Below are 27,369 nucleotides of genomic sequence, written 5' to 3'. Positions count from 1 at the left end.
AAACAGATGGCATGCAAAAGAATGATCTTATACCTGTTTGTACCCATGCAAAACTTGGCTAATCTCATTGTGAAAATCTTGACTTCGTATCTCCTGAGAGATGAAAATAAAGGTCAAAGAATGAACTAAGTTATGATTTTGATATCATTAATTTTGGTATAAGGTCTTACATGCCAACTTGCAACAGCTTTACACAAGTAACCAAGTGAGCTCACAGTGCCGGAAGGGTTGGCTCTAGCCTACAGATGTAACAGACAATTTGTATGTAAGCACAACTCAGTAACATCATGAAAAGATCGGATAAACAAAAAAGGTACCATACAATTGCACATAGCCCTCGAAATGCATCCTCCTTTTCATAATCATCCCGTATCCTGTAAACGAAAAACCATCACTCACCAAGATGCCAGATAATGAATATGGATTAACCATAGGCTATCATCTTTATAAAGAATTATTAGAGTAAAAGTTTGAAGTAATCAATTTGTCATTTCTAAAGGTCAAACATTTGGTGAAATCTACTATAAGCAAGATGTGACACAAGTATTTAGGTGCAAAACATACCAACACTCAAAAATCCAATACATACTGAAGACTCTAAAAGCAAGAGCATAACAAAGTAAAAAAAAAAAATCTTATTATGAATGTGTTTCATTATGGAACAATGGCAAGATGATTATTCAGAAGCCCAAAAAGTTGTGACCACTGAATTAGAAGTTATTCTTTATTATATCATTGAGATTTTGGTTCTTTCTACCGCTGAAAACATGTATCATTGAAATTTTTGTTTTTTCTTTGTCTATTTCAATTTATCTTCATCCTTATTTTTTCTCAACGACCCTAACCAGATTTTTATGGAAATAATTCAATTGAAGTTGTTGCAAGCTTGCAACTACATTGATTGATCCACTCATCTCATATAGTGGCTGTCTCTTGGGATCTCAATGTAGTAAGCAGTAAGTTGGTTATTAGTTTTATAAATATAGTTATCAAATTTAGGCACAAGCCAGTCTAGTTTTTAAATCCCAAATATTTAACTCAAAGAAAATTAGCAAGCTACACACAGAAGCATGACACTTCTTGTCAGAAACACCCTATTTACACCTCTAGGATTATCATTAGACAGGAACCCAGGTTTAGTTGCTACGACATTTTGAAAACCATACCAATATATCTATCATTATAAATCCAGTCACTGATAGAAAACGTAACATGATTCTTTTTATAGATTTCTAATCAACTTTTGATCCACAACAAGAGCAACAAGATACAATATACCTCTGCCAGTGATTCAAACACTATTCCCATAAATGACCAAAATACAAACTACTTGATTTGAAGTAGCACACTTTTTTTAAATGGTGATTCTAGCTATATGGAGCCTAGCATACCTGTACAACAGCATTCTAGTATGCGTTGGTACAACAATGTACCAGTATGTGTCACTACAATAATGTACAGGCATTGGATCCACTGACCTATTTTTTTCCTTCTAAGAATGTTTTATTAATTTAATAACAGTAGGGGACAGTTCTAGTTTACCATATGTTGGAGATCGGTCTTTAATCAAAATGTTCAATTTTGATTCCATCTATATGAACTGTGTCATATTAATCTTTCAGCAGTTGAATCCTATGTAAGGATATACTACCATTAAAATGGCAATAAATTAATTTATCATCATATACCTCTGACCCTCTAAATCTTATTAATCTATGAATCTAAAGATTGACTATGAACATATACATACTACCTTCATTTATTTTCTCTAGTCTTACAATCTATCACAGAAACACCTGATTTCTTGCATAAATTACATTTTAAACCCTGCAACGGAGGTGTGGATATTAATCGACATAATGAAATCTGGTACTCTGCAATATCTCCAGAGTCAAGATCCTTAGTTAACTTGTCAAGGGTGCAACTGGTGGCACCCTTCTGTTGAAGAGCAGCAGCCAGCAGGGCAGTGACCTCCATCCAAGGCAGAGAGGAAAATTATGCAATGTCTGCAGTATGTTGATGACTTTCCCAAGCAACTGAATTAAGCAGATGTTCTTGCAATAAATATTGTACAAACATATTGTCTCTAGACCAAGATACCCTAACCTGATGATTTTGGACCTAATGTTCTTGGTTCAAGTATTCCCGGCCCAAAGTGCCCTGGGGCATGGCGCCATGGTCAGGTGCACAGTGGCACAAACTGAAGGATCATAGTTCGAATCTCCACCAAAAAAGAAATTATGCCTACAGTGGGTTTCGGGCAGCGAATGTTCAACGTTGTGTGCTTAACACGTGTGCTTCCTAGATTTACCCTAGTGGCTGGTGGGAAATTTCCATAGGACCGGGCCGGTCACCTCCAGGATTTGTCGGTTCGAAGAGTTGGATACGATTACCAAAAAAAGTATACCCAGCCCAAAACTTCTGAAGATCTTATAACAACACAGTGTTATAAGCTACAGGTTACAAGGGATCAGTTAAGTATGTATGCCCTAGACTCCTTGCAGTCTATAAGAGGGATTAATCATCTTAATGCTGTGTAGCAGAGATGTGTCAAAAGTCTAGTGTATGCATATTGAGGACTTTTAGGGTATGTTTGACAATGGCATAGTAGAAATCTACATATGGTCATGGACATGGATAAGGTTGTCGAACTATTGTAAAATGTGTTCTGTCCAAACTTCTTATTTTTGTTTCTTTCTTCTTCTTCTTTTCATTTGTTCCTTGCTTTCATAACTTGTAAGTGGTTGCATGTTTCTAGCAACTGATGATAGATAAGTATCACATCACTAGCAATTTGGTATTCCAATAGTACCATGATAATAACAACCTACAAATTTGTATCAGCGCTCACAACTGTGAGGTCACACTAAGACCAATAACTTCACATCCTAATTGAAAGGTGCATGTGAAAATCATAGGATATACCTATAGATTCAATCCTCAATTCTCATTATTTTTGAATGATGAACCAAGTTACAAAAACCTAGCCAATATTCTTATCCATGCAATTTAACCTTTCATAATTTTTTGTGGAAGTTACATTTCATGTATTCAATCTTCTTTCCACTTCACTTCAACTTGATTTCCAAAAGCATGTAAATAACTCAAGTTTTCATTTTGCTTTAACTCAACTCTCATCAGTTAGCATAATCATCATCCAACAATGTTTCTCTCAAATATGTGGTATCAACTACATGAATTAGCATAATCATCATCAAACAATGTTTCTCTCAAATACTTGACATCAACTACATGAATTTATCCTCCATTAAATTCTATGAAATGCTCTTCTAACTATATAGTATCTATTTGCATAAGCTCATATAATTTCAATCTATTTCTTCACATTTTATCATTCACTAGAGCTACAGACAATCAGTAAATCACTCTCAACTATTAGTACTTTTTTTATTTTAACATTTTAAGTAACTTTACACATCCATACAAGCATTCTATCTCTGCTACAATAGCATATAAATGTGTTGTTTCTTAATCTTCCAACACAACAATTCATAAAGTATGACAAATCGTACTACAATATTAAAGAATTTTCCTTTTAGCATATGGAGACATCACAATCACACAAGACTCCAAAAGCATTCTCTCCGTTTTAACCACCCATCACTTATACTACCAATGATATTTTCATTGATTAACACAATAATCTTTGTATGATGAAAATTTCTCTTGGATATGACTAATAAGTTTATGAAGTAATTATGTTGAATAAAACCTTAGAATTGAATCTTGATCCTTGATGTAAACCCCAATGTTAATTTTGTACTTTTTTATTAAGATCAATATAGTTACTAGATACTCCTTTTACTTACAAAATTGACAGCAATAATTATTCATGAACTTGATCAAGTTATTGTGAACCATGTTTGTTTCAGTTATGTTCTTTTATCTAGAGACAACAAAGTTTGATTTAAAGACTGAACTTTGGTATGTAAAATAACTTAAACTTTTAGTTATGGAATTAATCACTTATCTGAGAGATTCTTAGACTTTTAGACTAGTTCCTTTAATAACTCCAAGACTGCTCATAATCAGGAGCATGTATATCTTGAGCAAATTATAAGGTAACGGTGCAGTTTCACCAAAAAGGAACTTCTATATTAACAAAGGTTTCTTCCCCACATTGCATCACAAGGGGAAAAAAAACTTCTAATAGTAAGATGATCTTCTGTATGATGGTAATTTGGGGAAAAAAATGCAAGCCAATTTTCTCTCTATGAAGACGGCATAAGGTGCATGAGAAGAACATAAAATATGCAAGAACCAACTCTTTATGTAGCTTGCACAGCATACATGAGAAAAGCATATCACCTGTGTAGCTATAGTATCCAAAAGAGGAATATCTCAGACAAATGATCAGTTAAGTATAAGATGATTTTTCAGTGGAACTAAAGCATAGACAGTGAAAACTGGTTGATCCAAGTAATTCGGGAGAAATACCATCTAAACAATTAATTAAGATAGGTATTGAGATGAGAAAAAAAATGGAAAACGATGAGATGGTTATTTGGCACAAAGCATAGAAGACATTTATTAGAAATGTAAGAGGATTTTACATGCATAAAGTGATACACCATGACTGTATAAAATGCTCAACGTGGGGGGCCACCAGTTCTGGACAAACCCATGCAAGCCTCCCAATTGTGATGGCACTATTTTCGAGCAATGATTTGTTCAACCCCTATATATATAAACAAAAGATTTAGAAGGAAGACGAGGAAAAAATTGAGAGACAACAACTCACCTCTCCATTTTGAAGAATATGAGCCAAAGATGATATTACTGTTAACACAATTGGAGCTACTTCTTGATGAACCTGAAATTTAGGAAGAGAAGTAAATGGAATAGAGCTAATGATGTTGCATGAAAGATATGGCCATGATTCTTTTATATGCAAACAACACTTAACAGTTAAGGACATATAAACTGCAGAAAGTAATCAGTAACTTGTTCCTGTGGCAAATAATAGTGAAACTAAGAAGCAAACAGCTATGACCAAACATTAACTAAGGGGTTGTTTTCTTGTTTAGATTTTTCAAGTTTGAATTATGATTGTGTATTCCAATTGCAAACAAGGTTTGAAGGTTAGATACCATTTCAAGCAGGGGCAGTCCCCATCTGGAAAGATAATGTTGTGTGTGTCATGCCAATGTGATGACATTTGGTGCACACTGATTAGAAAGAAGATGAAAACAAACCCTAGTTGGCTTGTCTACAAGAGGAAAACCTATTTAATGACCATGGAGGATTTGTCTCTGCTTGCTAACGGAGCAATGATCTGGATGGAAGCCTACATTGTTAGATCATAAGGGCGGGATAGATGGAGACTAGGATTAAGTTTAAAGGGTTTATAGATTCGTGGGTTAACAAATAGTGGATTTAGAGTACTGACGTTTTAGATTATAGTGCAGTGGGGCTTCATCTAGTTTTCATCACTTGATGTTTTGTAGCAGTAACAATGTAGTTTTCTTAGCAACTTATATAAATTGGAAAGTGAATCGGAGGCAATCAGTAGCAAGAATCAACGAGCCGCAAGTGACAGCCTGTTAAGGTTGGTCTCATGCGTGTTGACCTTGTTTTGTTTTGATTCATGTGGCAAAACAATATGTTTTCATCATGCCAACTGAAATGGAACAACATTCTAATCCATGGTTGCAAATATCATATTTGATTTCCTACCAGTAAATAGTTAAGTCCTAAATCAAACTTAATGATGATCCATGTATGGCTCAATTTTGATTTGATCAAACATAATTAGACTTAAATTAAATTTGGGCCCCAATTTTAATCTAATTGGGTGTATTGATTGATCTAAAAGGCAGTGTAGGTGGATTTACCAAGGGTCCACTTTGACTAGGTATTAGGCGACTCTTACTAGCCAAATCTTTTACATAGTAGATAGCCTAGGTGGTCTAGGCGGCCTAGATGGACTACCTAGGCAACACAGATGAACTTCCTAACTGGCCCAAGCGCACCACCTAGAGGCTTAGATCTATAGAAAAAAAAATCAATTTTCTTTATAAGTTGCTAGTTCATTAGAAATTAGTTATATTATCTATATTGTAGCATGACACTAATTATATTTAATTGTGTTTTCTTAAAATTTAAATTTATGACATGTTTTGTTGTGAATTTCATTTTATTGGTAGTAATGTGAAATATAAAATATTTTGTTACTATTACGTGTTTAGTACTTATCAATTATTGTGATTTCTAACCAAACCAGGTTTGATTTAGGATGAACTCTACTGAACGAACAATGAGTCCAATTAACAAGGAGGACCTTAGATTGACTAGTGGAGACAAACTAGAAGATATCATTTGGACACATTTCCATGGTGGTCAAATTAAGAGCAACAACAAAGGGCATTTGCACAACCAATGAGCCAAAGTATGAAAAAATGAAGAAAATTTTGTGCAAGCAACGATTCTGACACAAGTGGGAGTTAACTACTAATGCCATAGATGGCAATTGTACCCAAGTGGCGTTGACTACAAAGGGTTCCAACAATAGAAGACGAACTTTCTTCTCCTTATATTCTCAAGGTTGTTGCAACTTCAAAACTCATGTCTCAGCAACACGATTCAACTGCAACAATGTGATTTGCAATAAATCAATAGAGCTATAACTCTAAAAGTGTCCTCCAGTCAAGCAATTTAAATGAGAACTTCTTCAGCAGACCAAGGTGGAAGCCCTTATTTCTTCTAGATTGGAGCTTCTTGTCTATGTTTCATTTTCTAGTCACATGTACATTGTCAATTGAAATGTTCAGCGTTTGATCATAAGTGGTTGTTAGATTTTCAATGTATTTAGAGGTAATGGTTATAGGTTTCATATCTAGACTGATTTGTGTTCTTGTAGCCAACGGTGGGCAAGCATATGATTGGCCAGAGTTAGATGGGCCAAGTTAGAATTAACAGTCTACCTGAAATAGTCAACCAATGGTCAGTTGACTGAAACAGGTGACTAGGAACTTAATTTAAACTGTTGTTTGATTTGATCGACCAATGGTCAATGTTTGGTTGACCATGTGTTTAGTCGACCATATGTTGACTATTGGTCGACCAATGCAAGTGGAAGGAGTCACAACAAAATCATTCATACTTCAGAGTTAGTCGACTAGATTGGGAGATTTTGTGGACCAACAATTTAGTTGACGAACAGGGTAGTTGACCAAAGTCACATATCAAATTAGAGGAACCGGTCAAGATTAGTCGACTAGATGGAGGATGTTTGTCAACCAAATACAAGAATCGGTCGTATGGATCAGAGCCGTAGGATTCGGCCAGAGCTGGTTGACCAAGTGGTGCAACTTGGTCGATCAAATGGACGCATGTAGAAACAGTAGCAGCTCACACAAAGATAAAACTTCGCTAGAGTTGGTCGACCAACTCTGACAACTTGGTTAACCAAAAACAGAAAATCAGCACTAAGTCTTCACAAGAAGTGGTCCTTGCTAAAGTTTCAAGTGTGTTTGGTTGACCAAATGTGCATTTTTAGTGAACCAAAGTGTGTCATGTCAGCATTTCGATGCTAGCAAAGTACTTCATGGAGGAGGTTATCTAAAGATATCATAGGCTTGAACCGAAGACATCTCTCTGGCATTCAATTCATCTAAAAAGAACCATATTATTCTTTACATTGAGCCTAATTGTTGTTATCCTTTGCAAACCTTCTATACTGCTAACAACTACTTCTGTATTCTCCGCCTCCAACACATTACCGAAGGAGAGAAAAATAGAGGATTATGGTGGTGTGATCTGCGTACAAGATCATATGTCGTGGACTAGGAGCTTGGGGGCTAACAAACCACGTTAGATCATTGTATTGTTTTGGTTTCCACAACTAATGAATTTTGTGTCCTTGTTGGAATCACAGCAAGAGAAATCATTTTTATTTTCAGACACTATTCACACTCTCCCCCTCTAGCGATCCAACTCACGTGAGACCCAACACAATCACTTTAGCAACTAAGTATTTGCAACATACTACAATTTCTCTTCTGTCTCTCAAAATTTAAAATTGAACCTAATGCCCACCACGACAAATAGCAATCCGAAAATCGGTTCATGACAATTGACTAGTACGATCAACATATCAGTTGGCATATTAAGAAATATTTTTGGCATGCTCTCCTACTACTGAAAGGGAATCATATATTTGTATTACAATCCAAATTGAAGCTGAAATTACTAACAACCATTACACATGGCTAGCCAAATTTTGCTACATCAGAGTCAACCGGGACAATCATCATATCAATTGACATGTTCAGGAATAAATCCAACCCTGATACTATTGGCATGCTTTCCTGGCACAAAAGCAATCATCTAGTCGCTCTAGTGACCAAAACTATGAATGTTATTGTTATAGATATACCGCAAGCTTGATAAACACCCAGTTAGTCTAATTTTGGAGGGTAAACATCCAAAAGCTTTCAATGTTGACTTGCCACATGATGATATAGCTTAATAATTTCAAAGGATAAGCAAAATTATGCTTGACAGAACATATTAAATAAAAAATCATCTAAAGTGCATTTTTCCATTTCAACCAACCTGAACAGCTAATTCTCCAATGGCCCAACAAGCATTATTTGCCACTGACACAGCTTCCTTAACTGCAGTGATACTCTGCCATAATTATAATTAGTCAGAAGTCGTTATGATGCTTATTTCTCATTTTAATGAAAGAATTTCTTTGTACCAATTGCTCAGCAGCAACCCTTAGGAAATCTGTTATACGAGGATACAAGTGCTTTGGGCAAACCTGACTTGCACAAGCATTAAATAAAGAAGGCAGAGATAAGTGTAAGTATTTTTAATGACAACAAAACTACCATTAAGAACTCACTCTTGCAAGGTCACCCAAAAGTGCAAGGGCACTTTGCCGAATATCAGCTGCTTGATCCGTACAACATTGCAAAAGCAGGTCTCTTAAGTTGGATGTAGCAACCTATAAACACCCATGAATGGAACATGTTATCTTGTCAAAGAACTCAAGCATGACTAGAATCATTTTGCTCCTTTACTTGATTAGAGGATTTGATAATAATGTAATACTAATTATAGTCACAAACATGGATGAATGTTGAAGGAAAAATTTCATGCAATCACCTCTAATAGTTGGTTCTCACATCGTGTTATTGTTGTAATTGTAGCATTTTTTATTCAGTATAACATGTAGCATTGTTTATTTGCTAATAATGGAACAAAATTTCAATTTGTATCAACTTCAGAAAAATACTAAGCACGTGTCTTTTCCCCCAAAACAATAATTAGCATGATAAAAAGTTCAGTCAGAGTAAGGCACATAAGCAACAAGAACAAGACAAATTTGTATCAACTTCAGAAAAATACTAAGCACGTGTCTTTTCCCCCAAAACAATAATTAGAATGATAAAAAGTTCAGTCAGAGTAAGGCACATAAGCAACAAGAACAAGACAAATATTGTGTTTATTTACTGTTTAAGGATCAGCAAATGTAGGTTATTTAAGGAGAGAACAATTGTACCCTGATGTACAAAAAACATATTGAAATCAATATTGTGAGTTTGGCATTGGTAGGTATTACAACAATCTTCAAGAACCACAAAACAAAAGATTAACTAGAAACATGAGTCTTGAGCAAAGGATATGAATTGCAAACAACATAAGGTGCTAGACCATGCATTCCCTGATGATAACTTTGCTATTCACTATCAGTTGTCAATGATCATTCCTAGCCATGCATAGCTGTTGTCAGACTGTTCCCAGGCTCCATAAACTGGCGAAGTGGTACTTCAAAGGACTAGAACCAGTTCAGTACAAAAGTAATAGCGGATAAGACTGGTACAGTTCAAATCTAGACTTGCACAACTTAGATTGTTTTCCTATCTTCTCTTAAAGATTCAAAAATTTCCTTTTGTGATCCCTTAATTTCTATTTTGATCCCTTAACCTAAGATGAAGTTCAACATGAGAAGAAAAAGGGGAGAAGAAGCACAGGAGGTTGAGGCACTCAGAGCTTCTGCAGATTTGAATGGTATTATGGTAACAACATAGATTGAAGAATATGCAATTTCATAGAACAGGAACTGAAACCAATATAGTTGTCAAACAATTATCTGTGAAAATACTTTAGAAGTTGATATACTTATTGCTAATGAAATATGCTACTCAACATGCACCTTGATGTCCCAAATTTAGATTACAGATCCAAATTCATAAGAAGCCACAGTTTAGTTAATTCTCAAAAACATGCTAGGAGTATATAGCAAATCAATGCTTATTTTGAAACCAAGAACATTTCATGTAACCGATAGCAAAGGGAAGTTAATAATTAGTGGACTATATAGCATAGATTAATATACTGGTTTTTGCAGCACATCTCATGCTGTAGATGAAATTAATAATTGACCCTTCCTTGGTGAGCTCGTGGGGTTAGCAATAGGCCTATTGACCTAGAGATAGGTGGATTGTCACTACTGTTAGCTGGCTGAGGCTAACCAACTTGATCTAGGATGATAGAAACAACTTCCACGCCCAGTACTATCACTCTCTCAATCAGGACAGGTTTTCAGTCATCCAGACGACCACATCAATAAATCCTAGTTGGTGTATGACAACTTTCCTACCAAATCGATGTAGACTGATATCTTCAGCTGCCTTCAGGAAAGATGCTTCTCCAGATTGGCTTAGGAATCACTTTGACTATGTGTATACCACCTCCTACATTGTTCTGAGGTGAAAATAAACCAGATAACTATAAAAAAGACTAATGTAATCTTGAAATCTAATAGGATGACACCAAAGATATTCATTCATACTGATAGTTGAGAGAAAACCTTGTGTTATGAATTTAGCATACTACCCTGCTACTAAATATACATGTGAGCAAAACCTATACTATTCAATTTAGTTATTAATTATAATAATTCTAAAATTACCATATCTGTATACATATGTATGTATACATACATAAGGATACATATGTATGTATGTATGTATGTATACATATGGATACATATATCTGTATATATATATATATATATATAAAATCAATTGATGGCACTAGCCAAAGATAACGAAGAAGCAATACTGATGTAAATTTTGATAAACCAACACTCTAAAATTTAGTATCTTTATCATATTCTTTGATTGAGTTGATGTGATAGTCGAAGACTTGATATAGTGCGCATAACTTCGAGATCAAGTAAAGGGTTGAAATAAAAAAGAATGATTATGATTCTAGTACATACTCTTGTGACGAGGAGCTAATATAAGGAAGAGATCAGGTAGAATCAGATGTACTCTTTGAGACAAGGAGAAAAGGTCAAAGAGGAATCTGAGAAATATATTCATAGAGGCAAGAGAAGCCAAAAGGAGATTGCATTGCTGATCATTCCATATGAAAAAGTAGAGATACCTAACCCTACTTTAATCCATCAAAGCAACATATGAAAGGAGAACCATAGATAAAAATTTGTGCCAAAGTCAAAAAGAGAGAGAGAGAGAGAGAGGGAGAGATACAATAAACTTGAGTAACGAGGAGAGAGAGAAAATGAGATGGTTTCAAATTTGTCTTTTTTACATTACCCCTTTCTAGATCTAGTTCCTCCTTTTCTTATATTTTTCACATGAATTGCCTATTTTTGCACTTTTTCTCTTTTTTGATAGATTCAAAAAAAAAAAGAATAAATCTAAAGTTTTCCAGAAACTCGGTCATGTCAATAAGATGTCCTTGTTATTGAATGTCACGTCACAGCTGGTTCTGCAGGATTTTAGCACCTATTTGAGGAATTGGCAAAGCAGCCAAATTTGTCATGGAATGAGAAGATGAGGTTGAGGTGTGCAACGGTCCAAATTAGCAATGAACACACTACAGGTTGTTGGCTAGTTTGTATGTGGTGAAGCTGATATGGTAGGTGAAGCAAAATGAGGTGGTGGTGACTGATTCCTTTGTTGGACAAAGAATGGCCTCCATCTCGGCAATCAAATTTCTAAGGACCACCAAGTTAACTCTGAAGCTCCTGCATTATCATATTTATGTCAAATTCAACTCTGACAAAATTCATATAGATCTTGAATATTATTGATCCTGAATGATATTGGCTGATGCAAAGATCTGAAGGCCAAATTTGCAATGACAATTTTGGGTGTTAGCTTTTGTGTTATCTTTTTTGGAGTGGTCGTGTTTGGGGTGACGACATTGAGTGGGTTTCCATAGGGAGGAGGGAACATTGATCATCAACTTATAAGAAGAAAAGCAGGAATACCGCAGGTGGATATGGGAGAGTGTTCTGTCATCATAGCAAACTCGCAGCCTTCCCCTTAAGGGGATTGAAAAACCATTGGATTAGATACAAAATTGAGAGGGATGTAATTGTATTTATGAAATAGTATTACATTTATAGAACCATTAACGATAAAATAATAGCCAATGACTAAACACCCCTGTGTGATTATACTCTTATAACTTAATTCTAATATGCTCTAACAGAGACGTTTATATCAGGGTTATGTGACAGACAGAGTGGGAAGGAGAGAATAATTTACATGATCAACTATTTTTCCAACCCAAGTTACCTGTGTCATCAAGAAAATTAAAGATATCATGAAGGTGTTTTCTGACCCAAGTTAGCTGTGTTAACCAGAAAATAGATGAGTAGCAATTTCCCTTTGGTTAAGGAGATGCAATTCTATATTTCTTCACACCATCATGTTTATGCTCAGCTGATGATAAGTTGTTGAAACAGATGAAAAATTTATCTCCATGGTGATTACCTTGGACATCCAATGCTTACAAGAGGGAATTGGGTTGGAAGCTCCTATATTTCAATAACAAAATCCCTCCAGTGAGGGAAAAGCCAAACCCAAAGAGCAAAGTCCTACACTCCAATAAGAAAAGCCCTCTGGTGAGGCCATAGCCAAACCAAAAGAGCAAAGTGTGGTTTCTACTTTCTATTGTTCTCTCACACAACAAGCAAACAATTGGATACGTTGGGATATTGAAAGGTTATGTTATGAGGAAGCAATCTTTGTGGATGATCCAGGCAAGAAATTTGACCATGGGAATGCTATAGTTGAAACCAGGTGTTTACTCAGGACATCAGTTTAAATGCCACACAAATGCCAACATGTAAGAAAACTAGGTTTTCCTTGCACAGATTTAATACCACACATCAAAACTATCACCATTCATTAACAATACAAATTTCAGATGCAGAAAGAAATTTTTTACCCTAGTAAATTTTCAATTGAAGCGAGTAATATGAAAAGCTAAATATACGATAGAGCTGTCAAAATATCTCATATGAATTTGTAGAAACAAAGAAAAACCTCATACAGGCACACTTCACCAAGAAGATTTGCAGCCCAAGAGATCAATGAAGCATTAAATGTACACCAAAACTATATTTGTGAAATTTTGGTAAAGCATGGACTAATTAAGTTCAAAAAAGAGAAAGTGATTATGATTGAGACATAAAATACCAGACTTTCTACACTGCTGCCTAGTCCTTCTGCTAGCCCTGATAACAGATCCAGAGAACAGACAATAAACTCTTTATCATATTGGACACCAGCTGTGGCATAGTCAACCTGTGTTTGTAATATCAGATATCAGCATCATTAAAACCAAACTGAATTATTAAAAAAATGATTGTTATCATGGAGAATGATCAGTGAATAATACTGTTATGTTGAACACAACAACAACAGAATTGACTATGGTTCAGAGGTTAATCTTACAACACAAAGATAACATAACTAAGAAGTTAAATATATAAAGTAAACAATAAAGAGTATTTCAAATATTCCTTTTATGGTAAATGGAAGTTCTGTAAGTGTTAAAGTTTATTTGCAAAATATCTCTCAGAATTTGCCTTTTGTTTGTATGATGTGGCCAAAATTTATTTTTAGCAAAATTCCCTAAAGTTTAACTTTATTTGCAAAACATCCACATGCTTCACAAAATCTAGTAAAAAGAGATAGAGCTGGCTTTTTTGGATGTGGAAATGGAAGGAATGAATTGAGTCCACAGGAAAAGCTGACTAGCATCTGTAAACTAAACTCACGTTGTATTTCCTACAAGAAAGGAAACAGCTACGGAAAGAATAAGGATCAGGAAAAAAACTTATAGGAAAAGGATTGAAAAATATTTTCCTAGTGTAGGTTTGATTAAAGAGAAGGAAAAGAGTTTTTTTTTTCCAAATGTTTCATTGGAGAGAAGGAAGAAAGGAAACTTTATTTGTTAAAGACAAAAAATAACATAAACCAAAAATAGATTTCAAAAAAAAAAAATTAACTCATTTAAGCTTCATTCCATGCAAACAATACCTTTTCCTGTCCAAATCAAATGGAAGTTTAATTGAACAACAAACTAGCAAAGATTTTTGCAATCCTTTCCTTCCATCCCTCTATTTCAACCAAAGGGAAAGAAGGGAAAGTGTTGCCAAGAAAATATTTCTGTCACCTAGTTTCCGTCTATATTTCCTTAGAAGGAAACGTGCAATAAGGCAATTCTTCAAACTGAATATCTGAGGGTGGGAGACACTTTGCAAAAAATAAAAAGGTCGACTTAGATGTCATTTACATGATCATGTCAAGAAATTCATAACAATATAGCAAAGACTAGATGATTCCAAACCAATTTGTAGAAGCAATCCAAAAGTACCTTTGCTAATTGTTGGATCTGGATAATACCAATACATCTCTGAAATACAGGTTCAGCGAATTGAGAAAACCCTGGTCCTAAAGCCTGAGAAAAAATAATAGGTATATCTGATAATGGAAAGTTTTGTAAAGATTTTCAATCAAGATAAGCAATTAAGGTTGTAAAATCATAAGCACTAATTCCAACAGATCTTGCCAAAAAAGTATTTCATTTGCCACCACTAGGTGAATGTAAGAAAAGCAACCTCAGTTCTGATGCCACTAGGGTGCAAAAATACAAGTTATATCAACTGATTCAGAGAAAATACAGTGAAAAAAGCAAAGATGTTCGATGGCACCCTAACCTTTTACTAATGTAAAATGCTTCTGGATTCACAAGACGCATTAGAAAAGGTTAAATCATCTGGTATAAACAGTTCTTGTACCATTCAATCAGCCACGTGTTTTTTATGAAGAATTCCATTTCTTCCATATTTATTTGAACAATACTACTTGTGATGCATTCAAGAAACTTTGCTCCACCCAATCTCATAAGTCATGCGTTTGATATGCACATCCAAAGTGAGCTTCAGAGGGGGGTTTCTCATGTTATCTTATAACTATTGTCTTGAGTTTCACTAACTTCTCTGGCTCCATATAATATATTTTACCTATCTTATGCAGGTAGAGAACTGACAAATATGTTAGATCTACATATGTGATATATGAGAATTTTTAGTTAAATTAGTTAGCATGAGTTCAGATAAACACATTGCTAGAATCCTAGGTTGGAATATTTTTCCATTTGCAAATAAATTTTAAACTAGACTTCCATGTAGTTATTGTTTATTTTTAGTTTTCTAAGGCATACATTCTCTGAAACCAACAACATAATTAGTAACAGCAAAAATAAAGTTTGAGATAATTATATGTATTCAAGGATGGCAACGAATTAGTTAATCAATAAATACATTTGAACTAAAATTTATTGCTTGTTCAAATAGTTAAGTTCTAGAGCTAAGTTTGAAGGTTACATCTAATATATCATAAATTACAGGGTGGTTTCAAAATGCCCACTTTTTTATTTCATATCAATTTTATGCGCAAAGGTTTAAGCATGCTCCAAAGAAAATTTACTGTCAAGTAGATAAAGCATCACTTTCATTGTACTTTACGAGATAAACAATATATCCATTATTCAATACAAAAATATTGGACTATTTGCATGGAATTGTTACGTATTAGTGTAAGTGAATGGACTGATTATCACTAACTAACTTTGCCCCTAAAAAGTTGCTGGTGAAGGGATGTTATAATTTAAATTTGTTCAAATTTGTGTGTCAAAACCTAAAGGCATGTAACACAAGGATTATTTGTTAGGATCCACTTGGGTTATTGAAGAAAATTCTCTTTGGGTACAAATGATACCCAGGGATTTCTGCAACAACTGACAGTCAGCTGATCAATGGTTCCCAAACCCCAACCTAATTCTCAAATAATATTACTATTAGCACGAGATCAAATCAACTCGTCGACAATGTGAAATCTCAAGTCATGACTACCTAATGTTTGCAGAAAAATTATATGAAAAGCAAAAGAGTAAGCATACCTGTGCAATGGACGTGAAGCACTCCAGCAAAGGAAATAGATCTTTGTCAGCATTAGCGAGTTGTTGCCATTTTGCAATCAATGGAGGCATCAATATTTCTAGATATTTTGGCTGTAGGTAGGTCATTGACATGTTGAGTTAGCATGTGGAGAAGGATCCATGAAGCCACCAACAGAAATAACAGAGTTCTAAATTCAATCCAAATTTTAGGCAAATAAGACAGGCGAAGAGAAATTAGCTCGCAAAAAATATAAAACCTGATTGAGCTCTGAACCCACTGCATCTGCTAGAGTACCGATGGCGTCATACAGAATACGCATGTTTCGTCTCTGGATAAAGAACATAGACAAAGTTATGGATAATGAATTGAAAACAAAGTTGACTAAGCCGTCTTTTAAATGAGTAGTGAGAATGATATGGATAACCTTAATTCAAAATATTAAGGATATAAAATCGTGATCATAAGCTATAAAAGGAACCTGATATTTCCCATAAGCACATAACAGATGCTGCAAAATTATTTCTAGGCGAGGGGTCAGTTCCTCTGCTGCCTCCTGTCAGTAGAAACACTCAGTTGGTACCAAGAAAATATGATGTGAACAAATATAACCTACAAACTGAAGCATAACCTCTTCTAGTGTTGCAAAAGCAGAACATGCTGCCTCTTGCACACGCTTGTTAGTGTCCAATATTCTTCGGAGAAGTCCCATTAAAATTTGGTCAAATTGCTCATAACCATTATTTTGACCAATGTTCTGAAATGGTAAGTAAACATACTTTAGGTGTAAACATATTGCTTCTCTCTTGATACAGACAAGAATAAAGATAACTACAAAACCAACCTTAGCAATATAATAATCACAACAAAAAGGCCATCAGAAAGCATTAAGTAACTGCTAGCAAGATCTATTCAGCAGTATTGGAACAAGGTTCTGTGTCACACCAAGGGCATGACAATGGGCCCTTCGCCCAGTGCAAGGGACAAACTCCTACCGGCATGCCATGTGCAATTTTACAAGATTAAACTCCTTGCTTGAAATTTGCTAGCAATTCCAATTAGGATACTTTGCCAAGCATCATCGGTCATTAAATGGAATTCACCCAGTATTTAAACTAACTGGATGGACAGGACAGGATGGCTGACACATACAATGATGGAAAGAAAAATGAAATTAACAGTAGAAATTTAGTAGCAAGAATTGTTATGGTTAACAAAGGGTACGTACAACTGAAAATTTACCCAGTTATGCAAACATTTGAAATGTGTCATGAATATTTCTACAGTCAAAATCTTTTCTTAGGCATATATAAGAGATTTTTGGGTTTCCTTATCTCTTATACCTTTTCTTTGGTTTATTCTTTAGAATAAATTAACATAAGCTTTAAAGCAAAGACAAATTTGTTTTTTATTCTGAATAATGAGACCAAATTAAGCAGTGTAGGATGACTATAACAGTCACGCTAAAGATAAAGACTTAACAGAGAAAAAAATCTTCAAGGATTTCTTTACAATGAGGAAATTTTAAAGGGATGGCAAGGATAGACTGTCCTTTGTTTTGCCTTATCAGAAAGGAGAGAAAGAGAGTCCACTGTAATTCAGTCCCCATACCCACAATAGTGTTTATTTTTCCATTTATTCAAATTAGAGTACACTTTCCCTCTTCATTTCTTTTACTTTTCCTTTACACAGCTGACAAAATTCCAAATAACACTGCAGAAGGAATCAAGTGAAGCAAGGAAAATGAACACTGTAAAATAAGTTTTCTGAACAGGCCACATTACCTGAAAATGATTAAACTAAAATAAAATGAAGAATAACACTGATGAAAATTTGTATATCTCTAATTTCTATAAGATCAAATCAAACAGGAATGAGACATTCTCAAGCCGTGATACACGAAAGATTGAACATATACACTTTAACTACTTTATGGTATATTAAACGAAATAAACGAAAGAAAAAGGGCAGGTGATTTCACTTAGGAGACCAACCAAGCTGAGTATGCATACCTGAATAATGAATTTGCTAAACCGAGAAAGAGTCCAACAAGTGATACTGCGTATAAGTGGAAATTTATCATCGAGAAGAGGAATGAGGAATTTGACAATCTGTAAACAAAATAGGCGAGGGGTCAGTTCCTCTGCTGCCTCCTGTCAGTAGAAACACTCAGTTGGTACCAAGAAAATATGATGTGAGCAAATATAACCTACAAACTGAAGCATAACCTCTTCTAGTGTTGCAAAAGCAGAACATGCTGCCTCTTGCACACGCTTGTTAGTGTCCAATATTCTTCGGAGAAGTCCCATTAAAATTTGGTCAAATTGCTCATAACCATTATTTTGACCAATGTTCTGAAATGGTAAGTAAAAATACTTTAGGTGTAAACATATTGCTTCTCTCTTGATACAGAAAAGAATAAAGATAACTACAAAACCAACCTTAGCAATATAATAATCACGACAAAAAGGCCATCAGAAAGCATTAAGTAACTGCTAGCAAGATCTATTCAGCAGTATTGGAACAAGGTTCTGTGTCACACCAAGGGCATGACAATGGACCCTTCGCCCAGTGCAAGGGACAAACTCCTACCGGCATGCCATGTGCAATTTTACAAGATTAAACTCCTTGCTTGAAATTTGCTAGCAATTCCAATTAGGATACTTTGCCAAGCATCATCGGTCATTAAATGGAATTCACCCAGTATTTAAACTAACTGGATGGACAGGACAGGATGGCTGACACATACAATGATGGAAAGAAAAATGAAATTAACAGTAGAAATTTAGTAGCAAGAATTGTTATGGTTAACAAAGGGTATGTACAACTGAAAATTTACCCAGTTATGCAAACATTTGAAATGTGTCATGAATATTTCTACAGTCAAAATCTTTTCTTAGGCATATATAAGAGATTTTTGGGTTTCCTTATCTCTTATACCTTTTCTTTGGTTTATTCTTTAGAATAAATTAACATAAGCTTTAAAGCAAAGACAAATTTGTTTTTTATTCTGAATAATGAGACCAAATTAAGCAGTGTAGGATGACTATAACAGTCACGCTAAAGATAAAGACTTAACAGAGAAAAAAATCTTCAAGGATTTCTTTACAATGAGGAAATTTTGAAGGGATGGCAAGGATAGACTGTCCTTTGTTTTGCCTTATCAGAAAGGAGAGAAAGAGAGTCCACTGTAATTCAGTCCCCATACCCACAATAGTGTTTATTTTTCCATTTATTCAAATTAGAGTACACTTTCCCTCTTCATTTCTTTTAATTTTCCTTTACACAGCTGACAAAATTCCAAATAACACTGCAGAAGGAATCAAGTGAAGCAAGGAAAATGAACACTGTAAAATAAGTTTTCTGAACAGACAACATTACCTGAAAATGATTAAACTAAAATAAAATGAAGAATAACACTGATGAAAATTTGTATATCTCTAATTTCTATAAGATCAAATCAAACAGGAATGAGACATTCTCAAGCTGTGATACACGAAAGATTGAACATATACACTTTAACTACTTTATGATATATTAAATGAAATAAACGAAAGAAAAAAGGGCAGGTGATTTCACTTAGGAGACCAACCAAGCTGAGTATGCATACCTGAATAATGAATTTGCTAAACCGAGAAAGAGTCCAACAAGTGATACTGCGTATAAGTGGAAATTTATCATCGAGAAGAGGAATGAGGAATTTGACAATCTGTCAACAAAATAATAGCATTAGTCAGTTAGCCAAAACACAGAAATAAGAGTCAATGCAGAACTACAATTTGGGATACAAAAAAAAAAAAAAAAGCTGACAAGCCAGCATTTAATGTTACAATTGTTACCCAATCAGGCCCTGTTTATTCATACAACAGAAACCAATTCAGCACAGAGGCACAGTTTTTGAGGCAGTACGTGTTCCTTCCCCTCCAGTTACTTGGACAGAAATCATGGGGGAAAGCACTCAATCAAACTTCTACAGAATGGAATTTGTCAGGAAATGTTTCTTCCTAGTTTTGAGAGGAAACAGAGGAATGAAGTGTGAAATGAAGATACCAAAAGAAACTCATTTGTACATTTACTCCCTATGTGCTCCTCTGACAATGGCTTCGTGAGCTCAATATGTGGCATTGACACAAGCCTCATGTCTGATGGGTTTAAAGTCAGATAAAAAGTAGCAGGCCAAGCAACTGAGCTTGGGCCAGCCACAAGAAGGTTGGTTCGAGATGCGGTGCTGGCACAAACTCCTGGTGCGTTTGAGTCTTTAGTTTCCTTTTCATATCACAAGACCACCTCCTCCCTCACCCCCACCTTTTTTCTTTCCTTTCCTCTTTCTACGTCCCTTCTTCAAAGGTTAAAGCATGTGAATTTCAAAACCCTAACAATAGGTTATTCTTTTGTCCTTTATCCTAAAATTGCACTTCATGATCATCTAATTCTAGAACCTTTAGCCTTCTTTTGTCACTTTTATGCTTCTCATGGCAATAATCACCAATGAAACAAATTCAATCTTCCCAACAAAATCAATATGAATCTTAGTAATTCCAACCGTCTAGTTTGGAACAAGGTAAGCCATTGCTTATCATAAGAAGCTAGCTAGTAAATGAGGTTGAATTCTCAGAACAATAACCCATAACAGGTACCAAAGTGTTGGAAGACTCATTCTAGGTTTTACAAACTAAAATTTAGGTAATGGAATTTCAAGGCGCAGTTATAAAGAATTGTTAACACTAAACTAAAGCATACGTGCTGAGCAATGCAAGTATAAAAAAACAATAGTACTAAACAGTTTGGTGGTTAGAATATAACTAAATACCTACTCATGTTACTAGTGTGAAAGATATACCTCAGGAAGAAGGGGATAGAGTCCATTAATGCATCCCTCTGCTATGGCACCAATAGCCAAAACAGCAGCCTCTCTCTCCTTCCAACTAGTGTCATTTGTAGTTGCTAGCTTTTGCTGCAAATTTTAAAAAACTAAACATAAATTTAAAAAAAAAATGCAGGCAAAATGATGAGAAATGGACAAGCTCTAATCAACTAACATTGATCATCATATAATTTGAGACAGATTACTACACAATGTCTGCTTGACAATATATTTAAAGGATATGTAAGCATATCTAGTGTACTATAATAGAGGACAATGCAATTCTGATTTCTGCAGACGTATCCCATTTAGGTTTTCAAGAACCAAGGTCTTGTATCAGTTTAAGTTCCTGATCTGAATGTTACTATATCAGCACCAATCCATGTTAGCACATGACATGGATAGACTTAGATCAACCATGCGGAAATGGAAAAACAGGAAACAGAAGGAGAAGTTATAACTTCTGGATCTTACTTTTGATCAAGAGGTGGGAAGGATAATGGGTTAGTTATCTAGTTAATGGATTTGTGTTAATAAAGATTTGCTATAGCTTTTGAAGATTGATAGCATCAAGCCCTTTGAGCTGAAGCTCACAAAATGAGAAGCATTGTTAGTTAGGACCTAATCTTCCTCTGCCAATTATCTCTTCATTGGTCTCAACCGGTATGAATTGAAACTTACCCATGCATTGCCTAATATATTCATCCTTAACCATCATGATTTAGCTTTAGACCACAAGCGGGATGGAAAATTTCAGACATGACCAAGAAAAGAAATGGTAAATCAAAGAAAGGACAACAGGACTTTTCCTTTTGATCTTTTTAATTATAGATACTAGTTAGATTCATGGAACATTGTGGTATCTAATTTCTGTTATTCCTCTTTGTTGAGAGAAACCATCTATTTTGAACACCAACACCTTTTTTTTTTCTTGATTGCATTTTTTAATTAATTTTTCTTTTCTTTCCCAATCACATTCTACTGCAAATTTCCAACTTAGCAGTTATTTTAGTGGCCTTCCTCTGCCAAGTATCTCCTCATTGGCCTGAATAAGTATAAGGCAAAACATATAAGCATATTACCTAACAAGGGTGATACAACCTTGATCTCAAGGGCATGGGCGAGGGCATGGGCAAGACATCCATATGTTTCAGTTTTATTCCACAAGTGATATGGAAATTTTTCCTCTGCCTAAGAAGTAAAAGGAATTGTAATCAGTACCAAGGAAAACAGGAGTTCATTCTGGTCTCTTTTTATTAGCACTTCAATTCTAGTTAGATTCAAGGAAGATTCTGGTATCTCATAGAGAGAACCCCTCTATTTCAAGCCAGTGCCTTTTTCTTCGTCAGTTGCATTTTTCTATAAATTACTTTTCTTTTCCTTTCTCAGTTGCATTTTCCATGAATGACTTTTCTTGTCTTCATCAGTCACATTCTTCTTCATATTTCTAACTGTGTGATCATATTAGCCGCCTATAAAGAATTTTATCAAAAAAAGACAGGAAAATGATTTAAGAGCCAAATATTCTGCGGTTTTCAATAAAGGATAAAGTTAGAGAGGTCTTGAAAAAGAAGGATTGAATAAAATAGTTATTTTACTCTTGAGTAATTTATTCTGAGATACTGAACTTGATTTTAAATTTTCTAGTGGCACTCAAGACTTATAAACTCATCCCCAGCAGTATTTCACCCCCTCCAATTCCATATTGAATTTGCAAAGTGCGCACACGGTTTCACCATAGCATAGAAAAGAGCTTGCTTCTGTGACTAAAACATCAAAGTTGGAGTGCGAAACAATGGTGTTGCACCATCAGCAATGACTTGTTCTTTTTCTTCAACGCTATGATAAAATAATTAAAAGGAGCATGAAGAACTAGGCTTCACACTTCCATATTTGTGAAATTTTATTGGAAGAATAAAATAATATATATTCTACAAAATGAATCCTCAATTTTGCTGCTCCCTTCACAGAGCCCTATCTATGGTAGAGGTGACGCATCCAATAGTCTACCCATGAATTAATCCAATATGAGTTATACTTCTTTTGCTAGTTTGTCTTTTCTTACTGCTGCTGATTTTGTATTTCTCTGTACAAATTCCACTTAATTTTTTGTGGTTGCTTTGGCCAGTAGTTAATAGAATTTGGAAAAAGAAACTGCTTCAACTGTTACTATTCAAAATATAGGTGTTACCTGTATCAATGGCATCAAGGTCTGAAGAATCTCATCTCCAAAAACATTTGAAACAATATCTAGTCCAGCTGCACTAGATTTTCTTAAATTCCAAACATTGACAGTGTCTTCATCCTGTAAACAACAGCAAGAAAGCTCAGAAATGAGTGTTCGGATACCAAAAACGAAAGCAATGACATCAGTGGCTCTTCGTTATACTCTTGCAATAGCTGGGTGGCATAATCATAAAAAACATAAAAATAATAAGATTGAGAACGCACATCCTCTGTAATATCAGATCCGTGTAAACGAGATGAATGAAAACGAGGCTTCAGATCCTGTTCATTGGTACAAAATTCCAAGTCATTCCAAACAGAACAGTAAGAAGTAATAAGCACACAATACTCAAAAACGGACAAACAACTAGCAAGTAGCAAAGTAGTCTTAAATCAAGACCAATACCTGATCCCTATCTGGAAAAGACTCATCTTCCTGCAAGCAAAAGAATCCAGTTGAAAAAAATAAAAAGTCATGAGAACAAGCAAAACACATTTTGAACTAAAGCAAACCTCTGCATCAAAAAGTGCCTCATCATCCTCAGCATATGCCATATTGGACAATAAAACCTACATAATTTTTGTATTTAATTGCAACCATTGTTAAAGCAAAATAGAAGAGGAAGTTAGCTTTATCTGCTGATCTGATCTAAGGCTTACTGGAATCAAGTGTGGTAAATAGTCTCTTAAACCATCTGGTGGCAAGGTACCATCACAGTATGCTGACCTGAAAAATTAGACAATGATCTGCATTAGCATAAGTGAGAGCTAGCCAAATTTCTTCTTCTTCTTCCTTATATGATGCAGAACATATAACTTCATTGGCTGACAAGGCAAAACCAAAAATTTTGAGAAACAAACTCATGCTCAATATCTAAGTAAAGAACAAGTGCATTATCTTCAAATTCTTGTGTTAATGACAATCAATCTAAGTCAAGTTTTTACATCAACTAGGCAACCAAAAACTAAAAGATTAAGTGTGCACTATAATTTGCAGCATATATCATTCATTTGATAATGATATTTGAATCTTAAGTAATGCAAAGATAATAAAGAAGGATCAATATTTTAGAACCAAACAAAAAATCATAGGAAATATCAACAAAAAAAGGATAACTCATTTGCGAGTAATTCATAGTGTTCTAGAATTGCAGTGGTAGTACCTGAATATTTATATAAGAATAGCCATATGTTCAAAACCTCTCACACTAGTAATTGACATATCAAATCAATCACATAGGCTACTATTTCATGTTTAATGTATCTTGTGACCCAAAAATTTATATATTTTTTCTTAAGCTTATGGGAAGTGGTTAACCTATCAAATAATTAACCCTGTATCAAAGAAATGACTCACAACTCACAAACTTGAATCCTAGAAGCCTTCCAACATTCTACTGCTATTATTTGTCTTTTTAAATAACAATAGTTAATAATTTTAAGCAAAGCATTCATTGTTTAATAATATTTTATAATTCAGTCAAACAGTTAGATAAAGGAAAACATTGGGGCAACAGTAAAGTTATTATCGTATGACCTAGCAAGCACGATTTCAAGTACGGAAATAATTTTTTGTAAGACTGCATACAATAGACATTCCCTAGGGACCGATAGGAACTTCTTGCGCCGGATTGCCCTTTAGTCATTCAATCACACAGAATCAGAATTGACTAAGATAGGGTATGAAATAAATTTAGAAGTTAGTTATTTCCTAACTAATAATAGCATAAGTGATTATCCACTCAAAAATTCAACAATTATATTAATGATTGTCAAATTATCGGGGATCGAATGGTCAAGAAATCTAAATCTTAGTCATATTGGATGAGTAAAATTGATGAAATCAGAATCATTAATTGTTAACAAACAAATCAAAAAAGAGAAAAAGGAAATACTTCATATAAGGGATAACAAATGATATTCAATGACAATAAGGATGCATATTATGTTTCATTAAGTATCAAAGTATCAGATTATTAGTAACTGATATTATAGAATCAATAGTCAAGTTCTAGAATATCTTATCTTATCTTCCTATTTTATCTCTAGCTTATCTTCCTATTTTATCTCTAACTTATCTTTATCTCATGTAAACATATAACTATAAATTAATAAATATATGTTCCTCTAATTCATTAGATAATAAGATATATAGTTTAGTTCTGAGTTTCTTCCTGCTTTTAGTGCTTTTATGGTATCAGAGCGATAAAAACATTTTTGAGGAAGATTGTTTTTTTTAGGAGTGAGCAGGATGAATGATTCTAACGTGTCTTCGGGCGTTGGTCGATCAAACTCCATAATTGCTCTCACTGCTTCTCATAATTCTTTACCCTTCCAAATCACTAGCTTTAAGCTCTCTGACCAGAATTATCTTCAATGGTCTAGATCATTCAACTTATCATTTGAGGGAAGGACAGTTTTGGCTATCTCGATGGTTTTATTCCCAAGTCATCTTCAACCGACCCTTCCTTTGCTAATTGGGACATCTAGAACTCCATGGTAATAACATGGCTCCTACACTCGATGGATGACATCATTGTTAAGATTTATCTCCTCTATTTGACGGCGAAAGTAATATGGGGCGTAGTCAACTTGGCCTATTTAGATTTGGAGAACTTTTCACAAATGTTTGATCTGCGACATCGTTCCAGAAATCTACATCAAGATACAATACAATCACTCAATATTTCAATTCTCTAACCAAACGGAAGGAACTTTATCTCTTTACTCAACCGGCTTGAGCTGACACCGCTAAGAACGAAATCTATCACAAATTACTTGCAAAAGAACGAACGTACGATTTTTTGACCGGACTTAATCCTATTCTCGATGATGTTCGTGGTTGCATCATAAGCATTAAACCGCTCCCGAGTCTAGATACTATTTTTTTTGAAGGTCTGTCATGAAGAACAACACTGTCACATCAGGTTTGGTGGCTCCTCCATGTCCTCTGCTTCGTCCATTAATTTTGATGCATATGTCATGACTACTTGATACCCCAACTCTCGCGAGACTCGCAAACTTCTTTGGTGTAATCATTGTAACTGTCCCCATCATACCAAAGCAACCTGCTAGAAGCTTTACGATAAACCAACAAATTGGGTCCCACACAACCAACGCAAGAGCGACGGATCCAAGCGTCCGGTTGCAGCCAAATCCGATACAGCATCCTCATCATCTTTGACCTTCACCCATGCCCAACTCAATCAGATTAGTCAAATGTTCTCATCCTCTACATCCTTAATGGCTCATGGCATTTCCTCCTCTATTATGAATGAGTCAGCCACATTGGGTGAGTCTTAGATTATTGATTCTGATGTTTCTGAGCATATATTGGGTACTCACACTATTTTTCTTCATACAGTCGATATTCTGGTACTCGTACTATTACTTTGGCGATGGATTTGTTTCACCAGTAGTGGGAATTGGTACTGACTCTTAGTCCCAGTCTTTTGCTACATAAAGTTTTATTTGTTCCCAAGTTGTCATATAGCCTACTCTCAATTAGCAAATTGACTCGGGGTTTAGATTGTGTGGCTAATTTTTCCCAAAGCTTATATGTTTTTCAAGATCGGAACTCAGGAAGGACGATTGGGTGTGCTGCTGAGATGGTTGGATTGTACTATTTTCTATATGCTAACTCTCAAACTTGTTGTTGTCAAGTTGTTCGTAGTTCAATCTCTTCTCACCGCCACCATCAAATAAAGTTACTCCATCATTGCCTTGGCCATCCTAGCTTCTCTTATATGCGTCACTTATTTCCTTCGTTGTTTCTTCCTTCAGATCCATTTGTGTGTGAAATCTATCAATTAGCTAAACAATACTAGGGTTCCTTTTTCAATTCATTCATATCATGCTTCGAAACCTTTTTCCCTTGTTCATAGTGACCTATGGGGTCCTTCATGAATTTCTTCAATTTCAAATAAAAGGTGATTTATTTCCTATATTGATGACCATTTTCTGGTTTGCTGGATATTTCTTTTACGTAAAAAATCTGAAGTTCCATATATACTTGAACAAT

At 34.9% G+C, this 27,369-nt stretch overlaps 1 protein-coding gene across 1 annotated transcript in view; it reads right to left on the bottom strand.

Annotated features, from left to right (window-relative positions):
• Positions 1-27,369, bottom strand: part of LOC122053873 (transportin-1-like) — a 44,371-nt gene that overhangs the window by 600 nt on the left and 16,402 nt on the right. The window contains exons 8-28 of the mRNA XM_042615796.1: positions 24,009-24,075; positions 23,862-23,918; positions 23,755-23,784; positions 23,574-23,630; positions 23,314-23,427; positions 21,099-21,212; positions 19,869-19,967; positions 18,487-18,612; positions 16,740-16,814; positions 16,518-16,589; positions 16,261-16,371; positions 14,674-14,757; positions 13,491-13,598; positions 8,873-8,974; positions 8,726-8,788; positions 8,578-8,652; positions 4,763-4,834; positions 4,575-4,699; positions 323-374; positions 171-239; positions 34-93 (exon numbers count right to left, since the gene is read on the bottom strand). Coding sequence (XP_042471730.1) covers positions 34-93; positions 171-239; positions 323-374; positions 4,575-4,699; positions 4,763-4,834; positions 8,578-8,652; positions 8,726-8,788; positions 8,873-8,974; positions 13,491-13,598; positions 14,674-14,757; positions 16,261-16,371; positions 16,518-16,589; positions 16,740-16,814; positions 18,487-18,612; positions 19,869-19,967; positions 21,099-21,212; positions 23,314-23,427; positions 23,574-23,630; positions 23,755-23,784; positions 23,862-23,918; positions 24,009-24,075 — 1,732 coding nt within the window. The remainder of the gene's footprint in view (positions 1-33; positions 94-170; positions 240-322; positions 375-4,574; positions 4,700-4,762; positions 4,835-8,577; positions 8,653-8,725; positions 8,789-8,872; positions 8,975-13,490; positions 13,599-14,673; positions 14,758-16,260; positions 16,372-16,517; positions 16,590-16,739; positions 16,815-18,486; positions 18,613-19,868; positions 19,968-21,098; positions 21,213-23,313; positions 23,428-23,573; positions 23,631-23,754; positions 23,785-23,861; positions 23,919-24,008; positions 24,076-27,369) is intronic.

This window comes from Zingiber officinale, chromosome 1B (assembly GCF_018446385.1).
Source record: "Zingiber officinale cultivar Zhangliang chromosome 1B, Zo_v1.1, whole genome shotgun sequence".
In the NCBI taxonomy this organism is placed as follows: Eukaryota; Viridiplantae; Streptophyta; class Magnoliopsida; order Zingiberales; family Zingiberaceae; genus Zingiber; species Zingiber officinale.
The sequence above is the reverse complement of the archived record's forward strand: the minus strand, read 5'-3'. Positions and strand labels throughout refer to the sequence as shown.